The sequence below is a fragment of the Bacillus rossius genome, chromosome 13 (genome assembly GCF_032445375.1).
Source record: "Bacillus rossius redtenbacheri isolate Brsri chromosome 13, Brsri_v3, whole genome shotgun sequence".
NCBI classification, from domain to species: domain Eukaryota; kingdom Metazoa; phylum Arthropoda; class Insecta; order Phasmatodea; family Bacillidae; genus Bacillus; species Bacillus rossius.
This window is the reverse complement of record NC_086340.1, coordinates 4,637,953-4,658,234: the sequence shown is the minus strand read 5'-3', so window position 1 is coordinate 4,658,234 and position 20,282 is coordinate 4,637,953. Positions and strand designations below refer to the sequence as shown.

General features: G+C 39.3%; 1 protein-coding gene across 2 annotated transcripts; it reads left to right on the top strand.

Annotated features, from left to right (window-relative positions):
• The first annotated feature begins 493 nt into the window (after positions 1-493).
• Positions 494-20,005, top strand: LOC134538136 (UDP-glucosyltransferase 2-like). 2 transcript variants are annotated; one of them, XM_063379176.1, is made up of 5 exons: positions 494-713; positions 7,883-8,711; positions 12,853-13,075; positions 13,594-13,813; positions 14,458-20,005. In XM_063379176.1, exons 2-5 carry the CDS (start codon positions 7,887-7,889, stop codon positions 14,723-14,725), a joined length of 1,536 nt encoding a protein of 511 aa, XP_063235246.1. In that variant the 5' UTR covers positions 494-713; positions 7,883-7,886; the 3' UTR covers positions 14,726-20,005. The 2 variants fall into 2 exon arrangements, with proteins under 2 accessions (XP_063235246.1, XP_063235247.1); XM_063379177.1 differs by lacking the exon at positions 494-713 and adding an exon at positions 6,602-6,691.
• The last annotated feature ends 277 nt before the right edge of the window (positions 20,006-20,282 follow it).

Genomic DNA, 20,282 nt, shown 5'->3' with positions numbered 1-20,282 from the left:
TTGTTGTCTGCCGTATTTCCATTAAATTCTTGTGCTGTATGATATTTAAGTCTGAAAGGGTTTTCTTCCATTTGTCTAATCGTAACTGTGAAATGAGTATGATAAACGCTATACCACTGGCCTCTCCCGAAATCCTACAGATTTTTGCCTGTGATTGCAGCTGCCATCTTCAAGGTAGCAGTTTCCTGCATCCGGAGTCTGCTTTCCTGATAATAGTGATTGATATGTTGCCCAAAACTATACAATACTTTTCTAGCTTAGATAGACATCTTTAAAACGTAGTTCAAGACATTCGAAATTATAAATACTGCTTGGTTTTTTGGGTGTTAAACATGTGATTTACGATATATTTGTGCTTCAAGTTGAATGCTAACTCAACTACATAATTATCAGGGGAAAATATTCTTATTTAAGCAATAATTTATTTTAAAAATCTCAAACTTTTATCTTAAATAAGTTTTTGTCATGTCACGGAAGTAAATTTGTGCTTCCTAAGGTGTGTGGTAATGGTGGACATGATGTAATCGTGAACACTCAAAACCAGGGTATCTACAAGCTCTTAGGAAATGCGATAAGTGCTGCCACCTGTCGGTTATCTTTAAAAACATTTCCGTTGCGCCACCATTCAATGTGGAGTTGTTGTTTGGCAGTGAAGAAGACTTTTGTGTGTTTGTTGCAATATGTTATAAGTAAAAGGCGGATTTTGAAGTAAAGTAAGTTTCGACTTCTTAAATTTACAACCTTTATATGAATATTAATTACACTGAGGTATATCAGCCAGTGTTTGTGCCATGTTTTTATATAAAATAAGAACTTGTAACTTTAGCAATGCTTCACAAATAAAATGGCGCGTTTTGGGGTAATGGTGAACAATAATATTTTTTTATTCACCATTACCCCAGTGTTCGCCATTACCCCACGGTGTTGAATAAAATGCCTTTTCAAGTTTTGTAATTTAAAAGGCCAACATAAGTAAAATAGGTTATATGCTATTGTTTTGTTTATTCGAACAATTTTATGGCAAATCTAGTTAATAATGTTTTTTTTTAATTGCAATGAACCAATGATAGGCCTACAGTGAAATATACACTAGTAAATGTATTTCAAAATTACAAGCAGTAGGCCTATGTATTAACCTTGCTAGGAATATGTTTTAAATAGGTATGAGGCATGTCAGCAAATAACTGAAGATAATTTAATTTATAATAAACAATAGTTATACCATACCGTATAATTATTATGAATATGCCTGAAATAATTTATTGTAATATTCACGTACACCAAATTAATGAAAATACTTAAGATTTAAGTAAGTTACCTACCTAAAACTTTTTAAATGTACCTACAGGATGTTCAATATCAAAACCTTACCTGGGAAAACTACTGAACGACACGGGCAGAGCCTCTCTGAATATCTCATGGATAATATCTGTGTTTAAATGGAACGAAACAAAAGAGCACAAATAAAATATTTTCAGGAATTGTTCATAATACAGGCAGGACCAAGACAGAAATTTTACCAAAGTCCAGAATATTTTATAATTTTAAAACATATGATAAGGTTCATTTGTTGAGAAACATTTTAACACTGGATGAAGAAAAGGAGATTGCCGGACATGCACTGAATTTGGAAAAAAAAAAATACGGCATGTCAGCTGATGAACTAAGGCGTTTGGCATTCCAATTTGCTAAGAATAAGGGTATTAACTGCAACTTTAATGAAGCTAGTGGTATGGCAGGCAAGGACTGGATGTATGGTTTTTTGAAGAGGAATCCACAGCTGCGTTTGAGGAAACCAGAACACACAAGTATTAATCGGATACTTTGATTCAATAGAGTTGAAGTGGAGCGTTTTTTTTCTTTCGATTATGGCCTTAGTCACGGATAAATTCAATTTTCCTCCACAGTGTATATTCAACGTTGATGAAACAGGGTTATCTACAGTTCAGAAACCCTGCAGAATAATTGGCCCAAAAGGGCAAAAGCAAGTAGGCTCAGCAATTAGTTGGGAAAGGGGTAGAAACATAACGGTTTGCTGTGCTATGAATGCTGTAGGAACGTATGTTCCTCCCATGTTTATATTCCCTAGGGAAAGAATGAATCCTGCACTTAGTCGGGGTGGACCAACTGGGGCTCTGTATCAGTGTTCGAAATCAGGGTGGATCACGGAAGAGCTTTTTCGTTCATGGCTTGAACATTTTTGTAGCTTTACAAAACCATCTGCGAATGACACAGTTCTTATCATTCTAGACAACCACACCAGCCACACTTCTTTAGCAACATGTGAGTACTGCAAAAAGAAGATAATCGGACTACTGTCAATTCCACCACATTCCTCACACAGGCTTCAACCCTCAGATATTTCGTTCTTTGGACCCTTGAAGACTGTATTCAACAAGGAATGTGACCAGTTTCTGAAACACCATTCTGCAGAGAAGATCCTTCCTACTGACGTAGCATCCATTTTCAATGCAGCTTATGTTGCTGTTGCAAACGTGTAAAAAGCAGTTTCTGGTTTCAAGAAGGCAGGAATGGTTCCCTTAAATGAAAGCATATTTTCTGATGACGACTGATGCCAATAGTGGAGAATGAAGAGAATTCATCAAATGACATTTCAGCACCAAGTGTTGTAGAAGAAGTGACCACCCATGTCCTGAATGATACAGCTGAACCAAGTGAAGAAGAGAGGATTCCTAACACTTAACTTTGCTGAGAAAAAAACCCAAAATGGAAAGGTGGTTTGTGCCGTCACAGTAGCAGACATTCCAGGCCCTTCAAAAAGACCCCCAGAAAAACGAAGACAGAAACAGCATTCCGAAATTATTACTTCTACCCCGATGAAAGCTGTTAATGACGAAAAAGAAAAGAGGAAGCAAAAAGAAGAAAAATGAATTGTGGGAAAGCAATTAAGAAGAAGAAATCATCAGCTCCTGGGAAGAAATGGAGAAAAATGGTCACATATCTCAAGTTTGAATCATCGTCTGAGGAAGATGTGGATGATTCGCAGCTCTGTGATGATGGTTATTTAGATTAAATTGACTTGATTGCAAATAGTACAGATATTTGCTGTATTTGTGTGGAATTTGGTCATAATGATATTTGGTTCAAGTGTGTTTCATGTGAAAATTGGGCACATAAAAATTGTGCAGTCTGTGAGAGATCAGAGGGTTTCTGCTGTGATGTTTGTTTGAAAAGATAAATTTTTACATTTAAATATTGTGCTAAAAAAAACTGTCAATTTAACTGCAACTTTTTGAATTTCTTATGCAAATGGTTGTATTAGTTGTTTTAATTATTATTTGTTGTTAAGTTGTTTGCATGTTTCTTACATTTGCCCATATGATCTTTAACACAATATTCACCAAAAGACTAGGATGTTATAAATGATGTAGGCCTATTTGTTTTATTAAATTTTTTATTAGTAAGATCATATAAAGTACCAGTTTCATAAAATTTATAACTTTTCTAAAGTAAACATGTCTCTGGCGTATCAAGTAATGGGTATCCATCATTACCTTTTGGAATGGGGTAATGGCGAACATGTGTTCACGATTACCCCACGGTGTGGGGTAATGGCGAACATTGCATAACTTTACAAAATGTATTATACTTATGCAGAATTTCTATAAAATGTATTCTGTCATATAAAGAAGTGTTTGGCATTAAATACTTAACAATTTGAACAAAGAAAGAAATATTATATGTAATATGAAGCAATTCAAATTAAGATTTCCCTTAAGTGTTCACCATTACCCCACTCTCCCTTACTATGATAGTATTAACTGTTTTATTCAACCAAAAAATTACTACATTTTAATGCTGATGAATGAACATGTGTGTTTTACTTGCCCCATATGTATTTAAGTTCACTGCGAGCTGAGAGATATTTGGTGTCATTTCTTAATGCCTTATTTTAAGCTAAATATGTGATGTGTTTGTCACTGAAATATGTTATTCATTTCTGTTTCAAACAAATTGTGATAAAATTTGGCATTGTATTTACATGTTTATGTTCATAACAATCCCTCAGTTTGCTGTTACGCTAAAATAAGTGTTGTTTTAATATATGGAGAAAATATAAACTATGTAATTACATTTTTTTATTTCAACATAGGTACACCAAACACCTATCTGCATGTAAATTATTAATATTTTACTTATTTATAAACAAAAATTAACTTTAAAGTATTCTTTTTGTTATTGAGCTTAATTTTATATTTATATAAATGTTATGAATAAATTTGAAGTGATTCTATATGCAATCAACTTTATCTTATATGAAAACACTTTTACGTTTACTTTCTTTGTGATTTACCTAACTCTGCTTCTCTACACAAAACCAACATGATTTATAAACATAGGCGTAATATACCCAAAAATACATACAAGCTTACCAGACTTGAACCATAGTTTTAGTAACGAGTGTGTTAATGTTGTGAGGTCAGTTAATCAAAAGACATGAGGTTATGGGATTTTGAGAACACTACAAATATGGCTGTTAGCAATCCTGAGGCTAGCTTTACCTTAAAATTTTAGTAATTGCTGTCTTCATGATGCAGTAAGATGCATGATGGCTCAAAGGTTTTAGATTCGAGTCTTAAGTAAGGCAAAGTTGTTAATTTGATCTTGATTAGTCACATATATGTCTCGCAGTCAGTTAATTTGTCGCATAAATTTATTACACAGGTTCAACATCAAGACTTCAAACAAAAATTATCAACCAAAAAATTATTTTTAAAAAGGTGGCGTTGATTGCTAATGCATCACGTTCATGCGGTGTGGGTTTCTTAAAGTTACGAGCACAAAGTGGTATCAAAATTATTCGCCATCTACTAGAATCGTATGGCCCCCGCCGTTTTAAGCCAGTGTCTATAACCAAACGATGTAAAGACATTCCTTATCCTTTCTACGACTCTTTCCATCTGCACCCACGCATGGGACATGTTCCCACACTTTTAATGTTGCATAAGGTTGCCCGGTAAAGAAAATCTACCAACTGCCATAGCTTTATCGAAATCGTGATATGCCTACTGGCAATATCGTGATATGCAATGTATGGAAAATATTGTAAAATACACCAATGTTTTTTCCCCAAACACATCGTATTTTCGAAGATTGAAATACAGGATGTCCATAAAAGAATGTCCTTAAAAGAATGCCCCAGTTTCAATGGTATATTATACCACTTAATTTAGACTATTTGCAACAAATCATACATCAAATTACAGGTAAACTAACCTAGTTTTTTTCTTAAAAGTGTCCCATATGTGCACTTTTATTTATACGGCACACATCCAACATAAATTCCAATTCTTCCCACACTTTGGTTAACACGTCCGGAGTAATGAAAGCAATAGCCTCTTCAATTCTGTGTCTCAACTCTGGCTAATAATTAGGTAGTGGCGGAACATAGACACCATCTTTTACAAAGCCCCAAAGTAAAAAAAATCACGTGGCGTTATGTCAGGTGAACGTGGAGGCCAGCGAGAAAGAGCTCTGACGTCTCGACCATTACGACCAATCCAACTGTCAGGGACTTCGACGTTCAACTACTCTCGTACAAAGAGATTCCAATGGGGAGGGACTCCATCCTGTTGCCGAATAAACTTAACAGATTCACCTTCTACTAATTGGGAAAAGAGCCATTATTTCGCGCTGCAAGCGAGAAAACAACAAAGCAGTATTCGCGTATGCGCTTTTCTAAAACTGAGTTACTGTTTAATTGTGACTTTGGACCAACACACTACAATGCTTAGAGTTTATACTATTAAATTTTATAATTGATACATCCTTTTATGGAAATACTCTACACTGAGTCGTGACTTATATATCTAAATATAGCATTAATTGGTGCTGAGAAAAAACTTTTTTTTATATATAACTTCGAGTTTAATTTTGAATATACCATTCCTCCAGTGCCTACCTAGCAACATAAGTGTATCTTCCCCTCCCTTCTCATGGTTTACTTCGCTTGCGTATACAAATTCATGTGCATGTGATACTGATTTTTACCCCCCCCCCCCCCCCTTATTTTTTCCTTTTTAAATAACAATAATATTTTTGTTACAGAAATATTACCGTTGTTACACTTTGATATTAATAAACAAGTTATAGCCTCTAAGCAGCGAGAAGAAATAGCTGATTATTTCATGCAGACGACCAGAGATATCATAATTGTTGCAGTTGTCCACAGATTTTTATTATATTCTATGTCATGTCAGCCACGAAATGAAATACAAAATTTGTTCCAAACACAATGGCTAAACGGTTTAAGAAAACCAAGTTTGCAAATATTAGTCCCCATTTAATTACTCTCGGCCACCAATAAGCATGAGGGAATGTGAGGATACGATTTGGAGCAATCCTTAGCCTATGTGGTAATTGGCACAAAACAAGATAGTAAATGTATGTGAAGTAGGGCATCGACTGAGTGACAGAGCGATAGTTCACAACATTTTAACACACTGTATTACATTGTCAGTGTGTTATCTCTTATCATTTTTTTCCGAAATGTTTCGTCATCCCGACCTTGAACCGTGTTCATAATTGAAGTTTACATAAGAGAACAACAGCACTTCAGTTCATCACGACGAGAGATACTAGCACATTTACGGAAGAGGACTCCACGGGACGAATAGCAAGTACCAACAGATCTTCCAACTTTCTTGATACAGTAGCTGCTTTTCTCAAGGTAATCAGGTATTCGAACCTTACGAGAACATCATTCTTGGTAATTTTGCTATTCTACCGCGAGTTGAATATTTTATGTTACATGTTTGGAAACCAAACTCAATCTTTGCTGATTATTACCTTACATCCTGCTGATTTTATACATCCGATGGTTCTCTGAAAAACAGCTAGAGCTCAAAGGAGAGTGTTACTATCGTCAAGATTATTGTGCGCTCCTAAAATCGCTGGAAATATATTCAAAGCTTATTTTACTTATTTTTCTAGTTATTTTATGGTTTCCTGCGCATATTTGTATCGAACGGTATATAACAAATTCTATATGTAATTATTTTTCAATACTGAGTCTTGACTTATACAACGAAACATCGCACTTATTAGTTAGTTTTTTTTATTCTTAAACCATTGTTTTCTACTTCAAAAATTATATTTTAAGAAAACACTATTTCAATTTTACTGATAACTTATCTTTATGATAAAATAAACAGATCACATGTTTATAAAGTAAGAATACTACAGAAATTCCAACCCCAAATTAAAAAAAGTTAACTTGTACTGGCATGGCCATACTATTGTTTTTAGTCCTAAAATGTATTTCCAGTATAATTTAAGACAATTCGCAATGAAACCGTTAAAATCACGTAAATGGTCTATAGAACTTTGCCCATTATAACAAAAAAAAAATTATCTCTTTAATTACATCATGTGAAAACACTCTGAATAATTTGAGAAGCTTCGCGTCTCGGTTACGAAAACTCCTGAGGGCACAAATAATTTTATTTGTGCATGTAATGCAAACTCTTTTGTTTTTCCGTAAGTAGTTGTCCGAATTACGGAGCTAGTAGTCATAGCCATAAATATTGACATAAGTTCGAACCACATATAAAGGATTAAAATGCCTAAACACTTCAGCATTATGGTAACCAGAAGAAACATAAGTATGTAATCCAACATATAATAAGTAAGAATTATCCTAAACCAATCATGTGATGTGACTTTATACTCGTTTAAATACAAAAACATATATCAAAATTAAGTCTTTATTCCCACTTTATTATTTTTGAAACAAAAAACTCTAAACTCTTAATTATATATGTCCGAAGTGGAAATCCAATACACAAAGAACATTCTGACTTTGCTACCTACACCAAAATAAGAAAGTAAATGCATTAATCGTTTCATTTAATAATTTCAGAGAGATGAACATCAGTGCCGCAGCTATATTCCTGGCCGTTATGTGCGCCAACGTGCACGGAGGGTGCGGCGCAAGAATTCTTGGTGTGTTCGACTTCAACAGCAAGAGTCACTTCCGCATGTTCGAGGTGCTCTTGAAGGCCCTCGCCGCCAGAGGTCACGAGGTCGTGGTGCTGGGCCACTTCCCGCAGAAGAAGCCCGTGCCGAACTACACCGACATCGACGTGTCCGATTCCGTGCCGCAGATAGTGGACAACTTTACAGTGAAGTACGTCCAAGAACTACGTTTCGTGAGCCTGATGGAGTACCTTTGGGTGGAGACGCGCGAGATATGCCGCAAGTCCCTGAGCCACCCGAACGCCCGGGCGCTGCTGCGGTCCGACCAGAAGTTCGACCTCGTGATCACGGAGGTGTTCGGCTCGGAGTGCGCCGCGGGCTTCGCGCACAGGTTCGACGCTCCGCTGGTGAGCATCGTCTCGTGCGTGGCGTTCCCCTGGACCCACGGCCGGCTGGGCAACCCCGACCACCCGGCCTACGTCCCGAGCTACACCCTGCCCTACACGGACAGGATGACCTTCTGGCAGAGGGTCGTCAACGCGCTGTACCACGTGTTCTTCGAGGTGGGGAACCACGTGTTCAACGACGCGCCCACGCACTCGCTGCTCAAGGAGCTGTTCGGCGCCGACGTGCCGACGGTCGGGGAGATACACAAGAGGACGAGCTTGGTCCTGGTCAACAGCCATTTCAGCGTGAACGGTCCCAGGCCGGCGGTCCCGGGGTTCGTCGAGGTCGCCGGGCTTCACATTCAACCTCCGGGGGAGCTGCCCCAGGTGAGAGGAGGCAAGACCTTCCCAAAACTGTGCGCACATTCCGGAGGAGGGAGTGGATTCCATTACGTCCATGTCGATGTCATTAGTCCATTGTTTCACTTAGCAACTTCAGGAAAAATTCCTATTGATTATAGCCGGGATTATAGCCTGAGTTGCCCCAAATGAGAGGCCAATGTTAGACTACTGTGACACATTAGGTATATACTAATGTTTCCACAATCACCTAACCAAACTACGAGCTAAGATTTTTTATTACTCCTTAATCAAATAGGTATGAAAACTTACATTTTTTTTGTAACAAAACTTTTAAGCTTCATAGAAAACCATAGTCGTAATAATTGAGCCTAACTTAGCCGCCATATTCTCTCACTCATCGAAACGTCTCACGCTACGTAGGGTAAAGTAAGGTAATTTCGTGACACAGGTAATTTCGTGACATTTTTTATGACGTTTGTAACGAAAATACCAGCGGTTTTTTGGAGCTGCATTTTGGTCTGGTAGTTTCAGCGTTCTCCATTAGATAATGTGGTATGTATCGTTCGTGTCTTGGAATGCGTCAACGTCACAAAACAAAAGTTTTCGTAAAAGTGAGCAAAGTGTCGTTAAATTTGAGTACTCTTTTGCAGGTTTAACTTCGTATATTCATAAAAGGATCCATGTACATGGTATGTTAGCATTTAATACACAGTTTTGTAGAGAATCTAAACCTCTTACAGTGTGAATAATTTTATGATTTTCCACGTCTGCATACAGTTGTTATTGCTTATGTTGTTCATGGCGTTTCTTAGCATTTTTGTCCTTGTTAAAGATACATTTTCAAAGCCTTTAATATGAATTGATCTTGTAAGTTTTCTAAGCTTGTTAGAACAAAATTATTATGAGAGTTTGTGTTGTAAATTAAGTTTACAATAACTTAGTTTCACTTAGAAAGCTAATTATAGTGTGTCACGAAATTACCTATATCACGAAATTACTTATTGGCTACCACAAAAATATATTGGCTCTTATTTTATTTTTCAGTTGAATGATGAATAAAACAAGAAGTAAATACAGAAAATATGACTCAAGGCAGTTAATTGCAGCTGCTGAATTCGTTAAACAACAAAATTGTTCACTTTATAAAGCCTCCAAGGAAATGGGTGTGCCATGGAGTACACTAAGAGACTGTCTAAAAAATAGCACCTGTGAAAACAGAAATGAACCTCTGCCAAAACTAGGAAGACCATTCGCTCTCACTTCAAACCTAGAAATTAGTCTGTATAATTACATCATAGAGATGCAAGAGTTAGGATTTGGTTTAACTGTTTCTACAGTAAGGAAATTAGCACATGAACTCGCAAAAAGTGCCGGCCGTGAAAATTTATTAAATTCCGACAGTGAAAGTGCAAGCAAATGGTGGTGGACATATTTCAAGAGTAGGTACAATCACTCATTAAGATTTCCAGAAAAACCTTGCAGCATACAGGGCTTCTATGGCAAATGAAGAAATCATTGGGGATTTTTATATCAAATTAGAGGAATTACTGGACAGATTGGATATCAAAGAAGCACCTGATAGGCTATGGAACTGTGACGAAACAGGTCTTTCGTATGTCGTGAAAGCAAATAAAGTTGTAACAGCAGTGGGAAAGCGATATGTTTATAAGAGAGTTTATGCAGACAGGGGAGAATAACATACACTTTTGGGATGTGTGTGCACAAATGGGACATGTATTCCGCCTATGATTATTTTCAAAGGTGTCAGGTGGAACGATAACCTAAAGAGAGATTGTTTGCCTAATGCAATAGGGAAGTTGTCTCCAAAAGGGTGGATTAACAGTGATCTGTACTTTGAATGGTTCCAGTTCTTTGTAGCCTCCATTCCTCCTGCTCGACCAGTCATCCTCTTCATGGATTCACACGCATCGCATATTAACCCTGAAGTTATTTCGTTTGCGAAAGAAAATCAGATTTTCTTATTTACTTTCCCAGCCCATAGAACTCATTTGTTGCAACCGTTAGATGTAGGAGTTTACAAATCCCTAAAATCACATTGGGGTCAACATTTAACTCCTACATGAAGGAAAATCCAACGGAAAAACCAAATAGAACAAATTTTCATACGATTATGAATACTGCCTTTATTGAGAGCTTCTGCACTAAGAACATTACAAATTCTTTCAAGAAAACGGGAATTCATCCATTCAACAAGTGTGCTATTCCTAAGGAAGCTTTTGAACCCTCCAAACTAACAAACAAGCCTCTACCTCAAGAACAGCCGGAAAAGGATCAGATATTGGCAGCTGACAAGATCTTGGTCCTGCAATCAATGTCAAGAGACACCCTCATTAACAAAGGAAAGAGAAAGCGAGACTCAAGTGCAAGATGCCTTACTCCAGTAGAAGAAATTACCACCTTGGGGTCAATAAAATACGCATCATTGAGACCTGCCACTTCAACTTTAAATGCTGCCCTACCAACATCGAATCCTGTAATGCCATCATCGAAGGATATCTTATCAACCACAAAGGCTACCCCATCAACGTCCAAGGCTGTCCCATCAACTACTAAGGCTACCCCATCAACTTCCAAGGCTGTCCCATCAACTTCCAAGATTGTCCCATCAATTTCCAAGGCTGTCCCATCAACTACTAAGGCTACCCCATCAACTTCCAAGACTGTCCCATCAACTACTAAGGCTACCCCATCAACTTCCAAGGCTGTCCCATCAACTACTAAGGCTACCCCATCAAATTCCAAGGCTGTCCCATCAACTACTAAGGCTACCCCATCAACTTCCAAGGCTGTCCCATAAACTTCCAAAATTGTCCCATCAACTTCCAAGGCTGTCCCATCAACTTCCAATATTGTCCCTTCAACTTCAAAAGCTTCGACACCAACATTATAACCGTTCATATCTGGTCCAGAACTTCGCGAATGCAAGACAAAATCAAAGGAAGTCCAAATTCTTTATGAAGATTGGATCTGTGGTATGTGCGGGAACAGTTATTTCAGAGACGTTCAAATAAGAAATGGCGCTAAATGGGTACAATGCTGTTATTGCTTGATGCCTTATCATGAAGAGTGCCAACCTGCTGATTCTGGGGAACTAGTTTTCATGTGTGATAATTGTGCTAATGCTGAAAGTGAGTTGAGCGAGGTAAGCATCTAAAAAAAACTAGACTAAACCTAATTTTTCGAAGGTTATTTGAACATTTTTTTGAAGAAATGAAGAAAACAGCAATTAGAATGCATGTTACAAGTTAAAATTATATTATTTTTTATTATAGTTGGTATTTGTTTGAAAATATTTGTATTGTTATTGTATCACGAAATTGCCTAACCCCTATCACGAAATTAGATACCCATATCACGAAATTACCTGGCAAACCATTTAAAATTTGAAATTAAATTTTGTGTTGAAAATATGTATATAATTTCAAGTTTATTACTTATAATGTTAGTATTACACAGAAGTTAAACAATTTTGGCCAAATACGACAGTAATGGTTGAATAAAACAATATTTATTAGCGAAAAATTAATTTTATCACGAAATTACCTTACTTTACCCTATTCTCCTATCAACAGGCGGTCGGAATGTGTCGGCAGGCAACAAGTCCCCGCCCCACTCGCTACGCGCTTAAATAATAAAGGTTGCAGAGCTTACATAGCTGTAAAATTCACCAAACCACCTCAAGTTTCTGAGAAAATAAACTCTCATTCTCGGCGCAGTGGATGACTCCCATCCCCCTCCACCAACGAACCAACGCAGTTCAACGTTCGCCCGGCAGGTTGCGACACCTACCGGCCGGAGTCAGCCTGCGCGGGGCGTTGTGCGCAGAAAACAAACTCAGCTGAGCGGAAACCAGGCCAGCAGTGGACAGGATTCCCCGAACAGTCAGCTGACAAAGGCAACCCCCACGTGGTCGTGCCACCCGTTCCCGAAAATCCATCCACAACAACATGGTACTCAGCTCGGCACAACGTTAAATTTCCCGGAGACGGTTTAACACCGCATGCTCTAGAAAGGAATGCAAACGAAAAGAAACAACCGAATTAACCGTGGCGCAAAAAGAAAAGAAAAATTCGGTGCGACATAATTTTTGCTGAGATTCCATTCCTCGCGGCTTGTATACGTGTTATGTGTATGTTTTGAACAGGATCTGCAGACGTTCCTGGACGAGTCCGAGCACGGGGTAGTGTACTTCAGCCTGGGTTCCTTAGTCCAGGTTCAGTCTTTCTCGCCAGAGAAACTTCAGGCACTCCTCGATGCCTTCGCTGCCCTGCCGGAGCGGGTGTTGCTCAAGTACACCGGCAGCGAGTTGCCGGGCAAGCCATACAACGTGATGGTGAGGAAATGGCTGCCGCAACTTGAGATACTTAGTGAGTACAACAGGCTTTCACGGCCATTGTTTGAAGTAGCTTGGCTTCTGGGTTGTAGCCGTGTCCTTGGGTGAATAATTCACCGACGTTACGGTCGACATTGCAGTCGCCCTCATCAGGGAGCTGCTACTGCTCTCTGATGTTGGCGACTGCAATGTCGACCGAAACGTCTGTGAATTATTAGCCAAGGACACGGCTACAACCCAGAAGCCAAGCTACTTTACACAATTTTTGTTGTATTTGTATTTCATAACCTGCAAGCTCGAAGGGAGTAAAAATTAAAATTTTTTTTAAAAACGTTACTCAATCATCTATAAAGCTGTTAACTTTACAAGTATGAAAGGCTATATCAAATTTAGGATTTATGTTACCACGTTCTGTTCGTTGGTGGATTTTTTTTAAAAAATTGGTAACTAAATAGCATTTTTGGTCATGAGAATGTGGCAATGCATTCATCACCTCAATGTTATGTTAAATAATGGCAATACCTATTACCTCGCTTGTCTTGACTTCTCAAGGTCATCCCAAGGTGAAAGTGTTCATCAGCCACGGAGGACTAATGAGCACCCTGGAGTCGGTGTACGCGGGTGTGCCAATGATAGGCATGCCGCTGTTCGCCGACCAGGACTTGAACATCATGAGGATGATGCACCTCGGCATGGCCACCATGCTCAAGTACAACGACCTCACCAAGGACACTCTTTTACAGAACATAAGAACCGTCATCGACGACAAAAGGTAAATATTACCCATAAACATACATATTTTAATAGAATAAATCTATGATTCCAAAAATGCAATTTAGATATTAAGTAGCTTTTTAGTACCATAATTCAATTTTATTTTCCTTCAAAACTGCTGTTGTCCAAAATCCTGTATCTAATTTCCGTGTGTTTTTATTTTAAATTTACAGTTAACCTATTGACAAATATTGTGCTGGTAATGAAAAGAATGAGCTCACTTGAATTCATGTTATAGCATTTTAGCGAACATTCAAATCAAATTAATTTAAGTGTTTATTTTAAAATTTATATTGAATAATGAAACGCAACATCAAAATTTTCTTTAACAAGTATCATGATAACCAGCATTCGTAAAAATGTGTTTGAAAATGACATGTAAATATAAATACTAAAGTTTTTAATAATGGCTCACTATTTACCATGGCTTTGTGCAACGGAGTTATTTTTACGTGTTATTTCTATATGTGTTTGGCTATATATGACCGTTGAATAGTATGCACAATCGTCTAAGGTAAAATTCAGGATTACTATTAAATATTAATTTTTTTTTTGCAGAGTAATATTTCTAATGCCTCTGCATTCTCACAATTTTCCTCAGTCGACGCCGTTGCAGCTCTGAGACTCGCGGTGTTCCCACAGGTACTCGGAGTCGGCGAGGCGCGTGTCCGCCTTGTTCCGCGACCGGCCGGCCACGGCGCTGCAGTCGGCCGTGTTCTGGACCGAGTACGTGCTGCGCCACGGCGGCGCGCCGCACCTCCGGACCGCGGCGGCCGACATGCCCCTGCACCGCTACCTGCTGCTGGACCTGGCCGGCGCGCTCCTGCTGGCCGTCTGCGCCGCGCTCTGCGCCGCCCGCGCGCTGCTCCGAGCGCTGCTGGCCCCCCGCGCCAAGTCCAAGGCGGAGTGACGGCGTCCCAGCGGCTCTCAGTGGCTCTCAGCGGCTCCCAGCGGCTCCCAGTGGCTCCCAGCGGCTCTCAGTGGCTCCCAGCGGCTCCCAGTGGCTCCCAGAGACTCCCAGCGACTCTCAACGGCTCCCAGTGACTCCCAGAGACTCACAGTGGTTCCCAGAGACTCACAGTGGTACACAGCGGCTTCCAGCGGATCCCAGCTACTCTCAACGGCTCCCAGTGACTCCCAGTGGCTCTCAGAGACTCACAGTGGCTCCCAGTGGATCCCAGCGGCTCTCAGTGAATCTCAGTGGCTCTCAGTGGCTCCCAGCGGCTCCCAGCTTCTCTCAACGTTTCCCAGTGACTCCCAGTGGCTCCCAGCGGCTCCCAGTGGCTCTCAGTGGCTCCCAGAGACTCACAGTGGTTCCCAGCGGATCCCAGCTACTCTCAACGGCTCCCAGAGACTCACAGTGGCTCCCATAGACTCACAGTGGCTCCCAGTGGCTCCCAGCGGATCCCAGAGACTCATAGTGGTTCCCAGCGGATCCCAGCTACTCTCAACGGCTCCCAGAGACTCACAGTGGCTCCCAGTGGATCCCAGAGACTCACAGTGGATCCCAGAGACTCACAGTGGTTCCCAGCGGATCCCAGCTACTCTCAACGGCTCCCAGAGACTCACAGTGGCTCCCAGTGGATCCCAGAGACTCACAGTGGATCCCAGAGACTCACAGTGGTTCCCAGCGAATCCCAGCTACTCTCAACGGCTCCCAGAGACTCACAGTGGCTCCCAGTGGATCCCAGAGACTCACAGTGGATCCCAGAGACTCACAGTGGTTCCCAGCGGATCCCAGCTACTCTCAACGGCTCCCAGAGACTCACAGTGGCTCCCAGTGGATCCCAGAGACTCACAGTGGATCCCAGAGACTCACAGTGGTTCCCAGCGGATCTCAGCTACTCTCAACGGCTCCCAGAGACTCACAGTGGCTCCCAGTGGATCCCAGAGACTCACAGTGGATCCCAGAGACTCACAGTGGTTCCCAGCGGATCCCAGCTACTCTCAACGGCTCCCAGAGACTCACAGTGGCTCCCAGTGGATCCCAGAGACTCAAAGTGGTTCCCAGCGGATCCCAGCTACTCTCAACGGCTCCCAGATGCTCCCAGAGACTCACAGCGGCTCCCAGTGGCTCTCAGTGGCTATTACCCGAGGTTGCTCTGCTTGTGCGCTCCTGCCGCGTCGAAGGCGAAGAGTTCGTGACATTGCGGACAACAATGCAGTTGAAACTTACGTAGCATACGACGCCCACTAGCGCTGCGCTCGAATCACGAGTCCAAAGCGAACTGAATAACGCCCACACTATAACTATTACTTTATAATCCTATAAAACTACACATATAATAAATAAGTTGCCATTTCTACTAATAATAATATATTCCATACAATATAAAGCACTCAATAACTTAAATATTTTATACTAAAAATTAATACATTTCATTAACTTCTGGTTAAAACTTCTCACAGTTTCTGAAACGTATTACCAACTTAACACTCTGTTTCAGTTCAAACCATTCGTATAAATAAACCCAACTTTTCCGGAAAGAACTATAACAGTATTTAACTTCTCAAAAAAATCAGGTTGCCATTAACGGGAACTATAAACGTAAATAAAACCAAACACGTTTAAATTGAAATATCAGACTAAGAGGAGATAGAGGACACGCCACAATTCGCCATTTATAGTTTTTACTGAACGTCATTGAGAAACCACAAGAATGGACAAGAGTGTAATACACAAACAAAAAGAAAACAAGCCAAAATCAGCTGATATTAAATGAATAGACAAACAACACGGGAATAATTCCGAAAAAAAAAAGGGGGAAAGACGAGGCAGTTATAACGAACAGGAAAAAATATATATATATATTTTGGGAAGCCTACTGCGTTTATCTGTGCCACCATCATTGTGTTGCCAACAATATCTGTTTACTTTGTCTGTTTTTTTTTTTAACAACTGCCTCGTCATTATCAGCCCGCTATGTTTGTCTGTGCCGCAATCTGGAGATAACAGGAACAGAAAAATTAAATTGTTTTTAGCATGTGTCATTTAAAGTGCTGATCAATACCTAGGCCATTCCAATCTGTAATATCGTATAAGAAAATATTTCAAGTGTATTTATTGCCTCCTACAATGACGCGATGCTACCAGAATTTGATCGTATGAATTCATAAAACTAAAGGAAGGATAATTTACTAGGAAAAAAATATAAAATTTTTTAAAGAAAAATGAGCGTAAATAAACATCGTTGAAATTGAAGTTTTAGATGTCCATAAAATCGTTGTTTGAAAGAGTTTATTTTTCAAATTTTCCGGGGAAGGGATTGTGGTTATTCCGTAACCCCCAGCCAAGGCCTCCCCCCCCCCCTCATCGGTTAGACAACACTTCAAAATATTATGACCTTCCATGAGGTCTCTGTATACGTACCAACCTCAGTCAATGTAGAGACAGGGGGAAAACCATCAAATAATATGTAAAAAATAATTTAAAATTTGTAGTAGTATTTATACCCTGTATACTAATGCCAATAATTAATATATTCATGTTGAAAGTTTAAAGTCTTACTTTTATCAAAATACATTTTATATCTACATGTTAAAAAAAAATATTTTAACTGCAATACAGCGGTGGCATTTTCATTGATTTTTTTTCCCTACATAGGCTAGTTATTTTCTCAATAGTCTGTTTTTTTCTGAAATGTAGTTTTGTTTATAATTCTCACCCAGCAGTTCTTCTGGCCTATTTTCAATTTTAGATACGAATTCAATAAGAAATTTTAAGTTATCGAGCAAAAAAGAAAAAATAAATCATAAACCCGCGAAATGCTGTAAACATTTTCCACAAAAACAAAATCAAGTGTCTACAATAAAGGTAATAATTTCAATTAACTAGCCATTTAATATTTTAACATGCAGCATAATTTTTAGGTTTCGGAAAACAATTATTTTTCCCTCGAATACACAGGGAACCTTTAAATCATAAGGGCTGGATGCATTATTTCGAGGTTGGTAACAGCACATAGGGAGTAACTTCAGATAAAGGCTTCGTGGCTCTCCGGGCCTGGAGGTTCCAAAACCGGCCTGTGGACTCGTCGCCCCATCTCCTGCTGGAAGACAGCGAAATTTGATAATCTGCAAGTTTCGGTGGGAGATGCCGTCCTCTTGTTCTTGGTGGAGCTAAGAGGGAGGTTCGTCTCATCGCGAAGTTTCGAGAACGTCGCTTCTCTTGAGCGGAGTGCAGCGGGGGTAGAGTTTCCCTTCTCCCCTCCTCCCACCCCCTTGCAAACATTTGCATGAGCCACCTTGTCCCACGGCTCTACGCCCCCTGTCGACACGGTAGCGCGGCGTCTGTACGTCAGGGGGTGTATCCCACCCCCCCTCCCTCACCGACCCCTCACCCCTTGGGACGTGACCCGCACCCCTAACCGGCGGCTTAATAATCTCTGTCGGCCCTCGAGCCAGGGGCTGCTCAATACCAATACCTCTCTCTCCACCCCCCCCCCTACCCATACCCACTTCCCCTTCCGCAAGCCTGGCTTTTGTTTGGAGTAGCTGTTCCATCCCTGACTCGTCGCAGGCGCCGGGTCTCAATCATCTACTCTCCCCCCCCCCCCACTCTCTCTCTCTCATCAACCTCACACACCTCCCCTCGCTGGCACAGGCGCGTTTACTGTTTCTGAAATGGAGCTAGGAATATTGTCAGGCGATGGCATTATGCAACGTAGTTGAAGTCAATTTCTTTTTTTTAATGTGTAAACAAACATCTTATCTATCGATACACGTTATATAGTAGGAGTGATTTCGTGGAAATGAAACGGAAGTCGATGTACGGAAATGTGTAAACAAGATGGAGGACCCACGTGTAGCAACATAAACCCGTTGTAGAGCAAAGTTTTAAAAAAGCTGTGTCACGTAATATAACTCATCCATAGAGTAATATCATTTTCATCAACAAAATGTATGATATTCCATGACTATAATGTTTTCTCTGTGATTTAATGTGTATGATTTCAAGCCACTAATTTGTTTTGAAATCTTTATTTTTAAGAAGTGACAGATTTTTTATTTTATTTATAATGCAAAATTGCAGTTGTGAAAGTTTGGAGTTTGTTCCATTTTAGAACATTTTCAGTACGATTTCCACCATCATCTGAAACATGTATTATTAGGCCTATAAGTCTTCCATAATTGAAACCAGAAATATCGTTGGTAGTACGCATTAAACGAAGAATTATTATTTAGGACACGTCTTAAATATTGATTTTATGTAATTATTGTGCAGCTGGACGTCGAAGTGAAAGATTCTTATCAAAGTGACGTTCTGGGAAATCATTCGTATGACATGATTTTCAATTGACCGACGGACATTTTTAATTGGCTTCTACTGTGACATCCATTTGTATGGCATCGAAATGAACTATTTTAGAAACGGACTATTTTAAATGTACAGTGGATAGTTTATACCAAGAGCCACTAGATAAACTCCGTGAACTTCAGTTCTACTGTGGGATGATAGATAGAAGATTGGTGATCATCGTACTACCACTTATCGTCACGTCGAGTTATAAAACTACGACAACACGAACTACTGCGTATCCTGAAACATAGTTTAGAGAACACTTACAAGCTGAGTTCACGTTTGTGTGATGAACAGATGAACACGTACTACTAAAGGTGTTTGTAGGTTTCATACTCCATGATCTATAAACCAATAGATATGTAAAGGGTAGGTGAATCATGTATGAAAATGTCCATGTATTTGTCAACTATTAACATACTGATTTCAAATTCTCATAGTAAATGTGATAATTCCGATTATTACATTTGAAAATTTTAATATGCTATATGTTTTTGTCTTGCCACTATTTTACACAATAACTTTATGTGCTACTATCTCATTATTCACCTTGAGGATACCATAGTAGATAGAAGCCTAATTATTTTATTTGCTCTTAGATCTTACCTAGATGAGTTATTTGTGACTTTATTGACTCCATAAAATTTCATGTGTGGTAAATATTGTGCTATAATCAATACAATATGGGTATATTGTTATGATATAGTAAACACTGGTACAGAAGAAATTAAGATGCTGGTATTGATTTTGATGGTAAACTTAAATATCATTGCAAAGGATATTGTCATTTTGTTCTGAACTGGACCAAGTTAGTTTGTAATATCACACTATATGTTCCCATCTGATAAACGTAATTTAGAGGGAATTATAGAATTTCAAAATGATATAGTTTTCGGCAGTTTTATTTCAAACTTGGCATAATTTGTACCTTACTGTATGAACACACTCCGGTTTTAGCACTGACACCTGTGAATATTTTTAAAGAATTTAATACATGTATTTTAAAGTTAGAAGTTATTACGTTGAATTACTTATATGAGTTTAGAACAAAGTCTCATTAAACTATTCATACCGTATATAGTCACTTTCGTAATATTGGTATCCCAAATGTAACTTTATGATAGTGAAACTACCCTGGGATATATTTGGTAAAATAAAAAATTGGTGG